The sequence below is a fragment of the Bison bison genome, unplaced genomic scaffold (genome assembly GCF_000754665.1).
Source record: "Bison bison bison isolate TAMUID 2011002044 unplaced genomic scaffold, Bison_UMD1.0 scf7180017864182, whole genome shotgun sequence".
Classification (NCBI taxonomy): domain Eukaryota; kingdom Metazoa; phylum Chordata; class Mammalia; order Artiodactyla; family Bovidae; genus Bison; species Bison bison.
The window spans coordinates 746,083-754,593 of record NW_011494754.1 but is presented as its reverse complement, the minus strand read 5'-3'; the positions used below and the strand labels follow the sequence as shown (position 1 = coordinate 754,593).

Here is an 8,511-nt window from a genome sequence, read left to right as displayed (position 1 = left end):
AAGCAAGTGTCTTTTAATTTCATGGCTGCAGTCACGATCTGCAGTGATTTTGGAGCCCCTCCAAAATAAAGTCTGTCACTGTTTCCTTTGTTTCCCCATCTATTTGCCATGAAGTGATGGGAACTGATGCCATGATCTTCGTTTTCTGAATGTTGAGCTTTAAGCCAAGTTTTTCACTCTCCTCTTTCACTTTCATCAAGAGGCTCTTTAGTTTTTCACTTTCTGCCATAAGTGTGGTATTATCTGCATATCTGAGGCTATTGATATTTCTCTCGGCAATCTTGATTCCAGTTGGTGCTTCATCCAGTCCTGCATTTCTCATTATGTACTCTGCATATAAATTAAGTAAGCAGGGTAACAATATACAGCCTTGACGTACTCCTTTCCCAATTTGGAACCAGTCTGTTGTTCGACGTCCAGTTCTAACTGTTGCTTCTTGACCTGCATACAGATTTCTTAGGAGGCAGGTTAGGTGGTCTGGTATTCCCATCTCCTGAAGAATTTTCTACAATTCTTGTGATCCACACAGTCAAAGGCTTTGGCATATTATGCTTAGTGAAATAAGACAGAAAAATGATACCACTTAGATATGGAATCTAAAAAATTATATAAATGACAGTATATGCAAAACAGAAACAAATTCACAGATGCAGAATGCAAATTTGTGGTTACCAATGGGGAGAGGGGAGAGGGGAGGGACAAACTAGGGGTATGGGATGAGCATATACAAACTACAGTATGTAAAATAAATAAGCAACAAGGATATGCTGTAGAGTACAGGGAGTTATACTCACTATTCTGTGATGGTCTATAATGGAGTAGAATCTGCAAAAATTCTGAGTCACTGTGCTATGTACCTGAAACTAACACAATCTTGTAAATCAACTGAACTTCAATGAAAAAAGATGAACTGTGGGGCAGGGTCTTAGTTCACAGAAGGTAAATTTTCATCCTTTAAAGCTGAGTCCTGATCTTGCAATTTAGCACAGGTAACCTGTTTGTTCGACCTAAGCGAGTGACTACACTGACTATGCCTGTCTCTGGCGCCTTTTATCTCCCTTTCTATTACTGTCCCAGCTTCTTCCAACTGTCAGATGTTCACCACGGAACCCTGTGTGTCTCAGTCAACAAAACTGCCTCTTGCCCTTTCCCTAAGGCAGCCAAACTCTTCTTCCTGCTTTCCTTCCTGGGTAGTGATGCCAGTGTGGATGACTGAAAAAACGTAGCTCTCCAGGTCATTCTTGGATTTAAAAAGAGAATTCCTTTAAACTTCGAACTTTGAGGAAGATAGTGTTTGAGCTGGGAGCTTTGAGAGTCTCCTCCCAGTCACAGGCCGCCCGCTGGGCTGTACCTTTCTACCTCAAATCTGAGTAAATTGCCAGGGTCTAGAGTACCCAAAGGCATGATTGGGTTGGAATGTGTAAAGGTAGCCTAGTGGTGAAGAACATAGGTGAGCTGACTGACAAAACTAGGTAGGAATCCTATTTTTGCCCTTGGATACATCAGAGTCTCAGTTTGTTTGTCTGAAAAATGGGGGAAATAGTGACAAAGAATATAGTCGTTGAGAGGATTAAATGTATTAACGTATCCGAGGATGTTTGCTCATTTATGGCACATAGGGAATGCTTGTATATAGTTGCAATGACTCAGGGCTATCTTCCTGAGCACGTGACCTGTACAGTTGCACAAGGCATCCTTCTCAGGGGGGCCCTGTGCTGGGGTTAGTGCTTTCTGTCCCTGTCTTAAAATTCTTCATAATTTTGAACAAGGGCCCTGAAGTTACGTAGCCAGTCCTGCTACTCCTGGGCTACCTTTGACCTCTGCTCACTCATCTGGTCCCACTTGTTACACACCTCTCCCCTTTCTATTGCTTGTTGTTTTCTCGGGCCTTAGTTAAAAGAAAGGATCTTTTCTTTGGGAAAAGAACTGTGGTTCACAGCCTCTGGAATATTCAGATACAGATATCTTTTGTTGCCTCCACTTTTAGAAGTCACTGATTAAAGGTCTTTTAGAGCACATCCCCTCTAAAGTCAAATGGCAAAAATTACCCCAGGTAGACAAGAACCCTGTGAAGACGTGTGATTGAAGACATTTGGGTGGAAAGTCTTGCAGTGTGCCCTGTCCCTCCCCCTCTGCCTTCCCCGTGCTCATTATCAGACTCTCTCAGCCACTGTCGGGCTGTGTCCCTTTGTCATCTTTCTCACAGAGGGTCCTGACTTGAGTTACTCCCCATAATGGTGACCTATGATTATTCAAAGCAGTTTTCTAGAAAATATACCGTTTCTGTTGGAGTTGGGAGACTAGAGAGAGGCACAGAGCAGCCCACAGGCATACCCATGGATTCACCTTCTGTGTGTGGATGAACAGGATAAGCCTTGGCTTGAATCTAGATAAACCCTGTAACAACTTGGTCCTCAGGTTCCCTGACTTATGGTCTCTAAGTGTGGTTGCTCAGTTGCATCTGACCCTTTGCAACCCCATGAACTGTAGCCCACCAGGCTCTACTGTCCATGAAATTCTTCAGGCAAGAATACTGGAGTGGATTGCCATTCCCTTCTCCAGAGTATTTTCCAAACCAAGGGATCAAACCCAGGTCTCCCACAATGCAGGAAGATTCTTTACCATCTGAGCCAACAGGGAAGCCAGTTTTGTCCAAATCTAGCATTCTTAGACTAGCACATGTGTGTTAGTCACTAAATATCAACTTCGGGACAGGGGAGTTCTTTGGAAAATCAAAGACAGGTCTCCCATCAGAACTTGAGAAGTGTTGGGATCCGCTTGCTTTCTTTCTTGCAAAGACACCCCCAGGCCTGCCTGGACCTCTGGGTTGCAGAGCAGCACATTTGGATACTAAAAGTGGTGGGTGGCCAGGGAGCTCTGCTCTAGGTGTGAACTAGGAGTTCAGACTATTCCCAGCCTTAGTATTCTCTAGGGCCCCTGCTGGGCAAGAGGGGCCTATAGGTATACGGGACCCCATTGGCTATCTGTATGTTCTTAGCTGAAAATTGGAATGGAAACGTCCATAAATGTGCTCTCTAGGACTGAGACAGGCATAGCAGAAAAGGAGTCAGGGTTGACTTCTTGGAATAATAGCCTGTTTTGCTGCCTGTGCGTTTTGTAAATGTTATCAGCTAGTGGACAGAGAACAGAAAGCAAGTGGGCAACCTCGGGTGGCAGTTGTATTTTGGAAAGCATGAATGAGTACTTGGCTTTTTCATTAAGTTTGCTGTTGAGATAGTGGGGCTCCTCCTATGCATGACATCTATATTTTAGTATCTCTGAGCCCTGTCTTGCTTCCTCAACTGGAGTAATCTGTGGCTCTTTTGGGCTGCTGACTGGTTGCTCGTCTTGAGATTTGGCAGGTGATCTGTTCAATACAGCCCTTCATCCAGTGATTCTTAGGGTAAAGTTAATACTCCTACAAGGTCAATAATCTGTTCCAGCTCACTTAGTCTTTCGTGAAGCCTCAGGAGCCCAGTATCTAATGGTCTGTGGGTCACACCAAAGCCCACCAGCCCACTTTCTGGTATTGATACTGATGCTGCCACTTCTATCTTACAGGTGCTCACGTCATGCCGTGCCTTCCTCGTCACAGCACGAATCCCCACCAAGGTGAGTGTCGATGAGTTTCCTCCTTCCAACACACGTACACAGCCCAACACAACACACACTGGCTTCTCAGTTGCGTAGACTTACGATTTAGGCCAGTATGTCCAGAGTTCTCTTTGCACAACCTTATTTTCCTTCCTTCTCCCCAGAAAGCGCCTGCATATCTCCTTTGTCCCCCTGTGTAGAGCATCCAAGAAAAGCAGCAAAGCATTTCATGCTCTGTATCCTCAGGGCTGGTGAATTTCAATGATTTTCCTCTCAACTGGGGCAGGGTTTATACTTTCTTCAAGTCTGGTTCTTATTTCCTTGGGTCTAATAATGGCCCAATTTTCTAAGGCTTTGACAGGTGGGGAATAACCATCCTAACTCATAAAGAGTATATGACCGGAAATGTAGCCATCCAGTCCTCCTCCATGGTGGAGGACTTTGATGTGGCCTCTAAAAAATAAGTAAAAATATAGTTTTAGAGGTGTTGCCTCTAGAAAATAACACGATACCACTTCGTTCTTTAAAAAAGACTAACATCTTCCATAAGCTGTCCTTCATTATAGGGTGCAAATGAACATTTGAACTGATAACTGGTGAATTAGGCACCACAATCGCTTCTTTTATTTCCTTTATGGTCACAGAAGGGTTTTGGCCTGTTTTATAGGATATGAACTGAATGGTAACAAGAAATTGGGATTTTTTTTTCCCCTGAAAAGATAATGATAGCTACATTTATTGAATATTGTTTTAGTAAATAAGATGATCTCCCTAAAAATAAGTTATGAAAGCCATGTGGTAGGTCTCATTATTCTTCTTGTCTTACAGATGAGGAAACTGAGGCACAAGGAGGGATGGTGGCTTGCCTGAGGTCAGGCTTACACCAGTTAGTGACAGATACATGGTTCTCATCAAAGCATGGGAGCAGGGGCTTTACATCCCTAAAAGTACCTTGTTATCACCAGAATTTAGTTAGTTATCTATCAAGTATATTTTAAGTACATTATCTCACTCAATTCTCACAGTAGCCTTGTAGGTGAGCTATTAGAAAAGAGCTCAAAAACTACAGAGCTGGCTTATCTGAGTATTTGCAAGTAATGAATGGGAAAAGATTTAGACTCATTAGCCTCCTCTTTTCCGGAGAAGGCAATGCCACCCCACTCCAGTACTCTTGCCTGGAAAATCCCATGGATGGAGGAGCCTGGAAGGCTGAAGTCCATGGGGTCGCTGAGGGTTGGACACAATTGAGCGACTTCACTTTCACTTTTCACTTTCATGCATGGAGAAGGAAATGGCAACCCATTCCAGTGTTCTTGCCTGGAGAATCCCAGGGACGGGGGAGCCTGGTGGGCTGCCGTCTATGGGGTCGCACAGAGTCAGACACGACTGAAGCAACTTAGTAGTAGTAGTAGCCTCCTCTTTTCACCTTTCTACTGAGCTGAACTTGCCTCACTTGCCAACAAACCCAGGAAGATGGGGAAGGGTTGGAAGATGCTTTCAGCCTCATTGAACTATGATGTTTGGGTTGCATCATGTTTCTAGTCCTTTCTTCTTAAAATTCAATATTTAGCCACTGTCTTGTGAATACTTTCTTATGTGCTGGACACGGTGCTGTCATGAAGTGGACCTTGTAGGACTGACTAATGATTTGCATGATTTTCGCTGAATTTTGAGAAGGTGCCAACCCAGAGTTTGCTAATCAAAGGCTGTGGCTACCTGATGTCTTTTTTCTTTCTAATCATGCAAATGTTAAATTTTACACAGTTTCTCTAAGGAATGAGACTTTATATTATCCCACCCCTTTTGATAATACAGAGTGAGGCTTTATGTTTATAATGTGTTAAAAGTGAAATCAGTTATTCTGTAAATGATTTTGGACTAAATTACCTGTATGCTAAAGTACCTGAAGGCAGGCTATAAGGAAGTGAGTTAACCATTATTGTACTGGTGAAAAATTAATTAAGGAAGGAAAATAGTCAAGCAGTCTATTGACTGGAAGGCTCCTGAATGATATGTTTACCCTAATTAAAAATGTTATCACCTCTTGAAGAGTCACGTGTCTCCCTTCTGTTGCCCCCTCCTTGCTCTGCTCTTGAGCAAATGGCCATTTTCATCCCATGATACATATAACATTCACACCGGCCTGGCTAGGGCAGTTTGGACATCGGTTCTGATTTCTGATATTGTCAGCATCACAAGGAAAGAAAGGCAGACCTTCTCTCAGAATGACCCATGGGCAGGCTGCCCTGGAGAGAAGGCTGGTTTTCATGTGTCACAGCATACCTTGGTTAAGAAGCAGAGCCAGTGTCAATGACATTCATTTTTCTGGGGAAATAATTATATTCAGAACAGTAGTGTACAACCGCCTCTGGTTTTCGCACAGGCTTCTTCTCTTTTCTTCGGGGCTGATTAATTAAACATTTTCTTTTCTCTTTTTATAGTCAAATGTACCTCATACACAGTCAAATGTGCAAAATAGAAACGTGCAACTCTGTGATTAATCACCAAGCAGAGACCTCTGCAGCCACATGCAGATGAAAAAATAGAACTTTGCCATTCCCCCCAGAAGGCCCCAACTCTGCTTAGGGGGATGGGGAGTGGGTTATTGTCAGGGGAGGGTCCACAGGAAAGCTGGGTTGGAAGATGACCCCATGTCAACCAGGCAGTGGAAGGAGTCTCCCACTGGTCAGAGGTTTACTAGTTGACAAGAGCACAGTGCATCTGGGGAGCTGGGTTGTGGGCCCAGGACTGAGGAGGAGGCTGTGGAGGAAGGGAAACTGGCCAGAAAGATGGGCAGTCATGACACAGGTCACTGCGTCCAGAATAGTGGGAGTTCCCAGAGGAGCGAGGGAGCTGTTGATAGCCTGGGCCCATTCCTTCCTCATACCTAACCGATTCCTAGTGTCTGTGGCTCTCTCAAAGATGCCCCAGGTCTCCTGCAGCACGCCTGTGTCTCCGCTTCCTCACTAGTCCCCCTGCCTGTTTCTGCTCAGTGGTGTTCTTTAAGCTATCTTCAGGGTGGCCTGGAGTCAGGGGAGGGTCAGTGACAGGGGTTGAGAGCACAGGTCTATTAAAAAGAGCCGTGGGTGAGATTAGAGAGAATGCCTTGGACCTGGTTATAACATCAGTCAATGTGTCTCAGGGACTCCCTTCCTCACCATTCATTGATTGTTAAGATCAATAACCCTTGATTGTTATGATCAATAACAGACTCAGCCTGTCCTCCCTTCCTCATCCCCAAAACTGCAGAGTCTGCTTCCCATTTCAGCCTTGCCCTCATTCTCTGAATCCTTCTGTGCCTTTGCAGATTCTTTTTCTTCTGCCTGGATTTCCTTTTTCCGTTTTTCTTTGTTGGACACACTTGAAGTCATTCTTCAGGGCCTAGCTGGAATGTCTCAGTGCTTTCCTGGCTCCCTGGCACTTGGCTTATTCCAGGGACAGCCCTGAGGGGCAGGAGAAGCATCTTAACTGACCTCCAGCTGACCTCTTCCAGCCAGACTGACCACAGCTGCCCATGCCAGCCCCAGTGATGCTGACTGCTGCCAGCTGCATCTTTGTAGCTGCTAGGTTGTAAGAGAGTGCAGGTCCTCCCAGACACCTGTCCCCACCAGTTGAATGAGATGCCCACTAAGAGTCAGTGGTTTGTTTCCAAACCTATTCACAGCAGTTACAATTACAGTTTTAAATTAAAGAAATATATATTTCACATTATCAATGAAATAGGCTGTAAAAAGAGAGAGCATCTATGAAGTATTGAATGTTGATCAAGTAATTCACTTAAAATATTACTGTCATGTTAAGGACCAGGCATCTGTTAAAAGCCAGGGGCATGGGGAATATAACAACATAGAGAACTTATACCCTCATATTGCTTTCCCAGTGTCTTCAAGTTCTCACTCCATTTTAAAGAGCTTACATTCAAAGTTGGGTGCTCTGCAGTTATGAGTGTGGCCCACAAAGGAAATGCCTTTGAAGGGCCAACCCAAGGGGCTTAACTCAAAGAAGAAACTTTGGCACTATGTCCAAGGCTGGCAAATAAAAATATGTTTATAAGATTTAATTTGAAATAAACGGGAAGGTAGAGATACACTTTATTTAGAAACGAATTCCTGCTTTAAATGAGTTTTCAAACCTCACCAAGTATTGATCTTGATAACAATAGGGAAGAAGACATCCACTCTAATTGAATGTTTAAGAGGTGCCTCCAAGACTGCATTTAACTCTGGGAGGACGAGATAAATGTGTCATTTCTCTTGCCCATCTTGGCACATAGTAGGCCTTCTGTAACTATCTGTTGGCTCAATGATGTGAATGATGAAGCAGTGAATTTATCTTTCTACTTCCAGCCCTCATCTTCATACTTCAAAGCATTTAACTGGAGATTCACGGGTCCTCTGTTCTAAAATTGATCCTATCAAATGTATAAAGGTACAGCATAGCACCAGCAGGCAGAGCTATGGGTCCTATGGATTTGGCTCTAGATGGGTTCTTTCCCCATTACTTTTCTGGTTTTAAACCGAGAGAGTGAAATAAACTGATCCAGCTCAGTTCTGCCCATTGTCTTTAGTCCTCGGTTCTGTGACTGTTTGCTGTACTCAGATGAAACACTGAAAAACTGGGAGAAAGATTAGTGGCCGTTTTCCAGGAAAAACAGGCAGAGAGTGAGAGACTGGAGATATTTTGAAGAAAAAGAAATGCTGATTATAGGAGAAGCGAGGAAGGAGCATATGCTATTAAAATAGAAAGGAAATAAATCATAATTTATGCATATACAGGGACAGAAGACTTTTATTTATTAATAACTGTGTTTCATTGGAGCACAGATGAAAATTCCTAAATACTGTGTTTTCCTAAATCCATTTAAAATAGGCACTTTAATGAAAGACAGTGGAAAGAATGATGACTTCAATAAGTGGT

General features: G+C 43.5%; 1 protein-coding gene across 3 annotated transcripts in view; it reads left to right on the top strand.

Moving 5' to 3' along the window:
- The window catches only part of LRRC16A (leucine rich repeat containing 16A), a 307,036-nt gene that overhangs the window by 126,059 nt on the left and 172,466 nt on the right, over positions 1-8,511 (top strand). For all 3 annotated transcript variants that reach the window (XM_010843459.1, XM_010843458.1, XM_010843457.1), the window contains exon 3: positions 3,562-3,612. In XM_010843459.1, the coding sequence (XP_010841761.1) occupies positions 3,562-3,612 (51 nt within the window). The remainder of the gene's footprint in view (positions 1-3,561; positions 3,613-8,511) is intronic.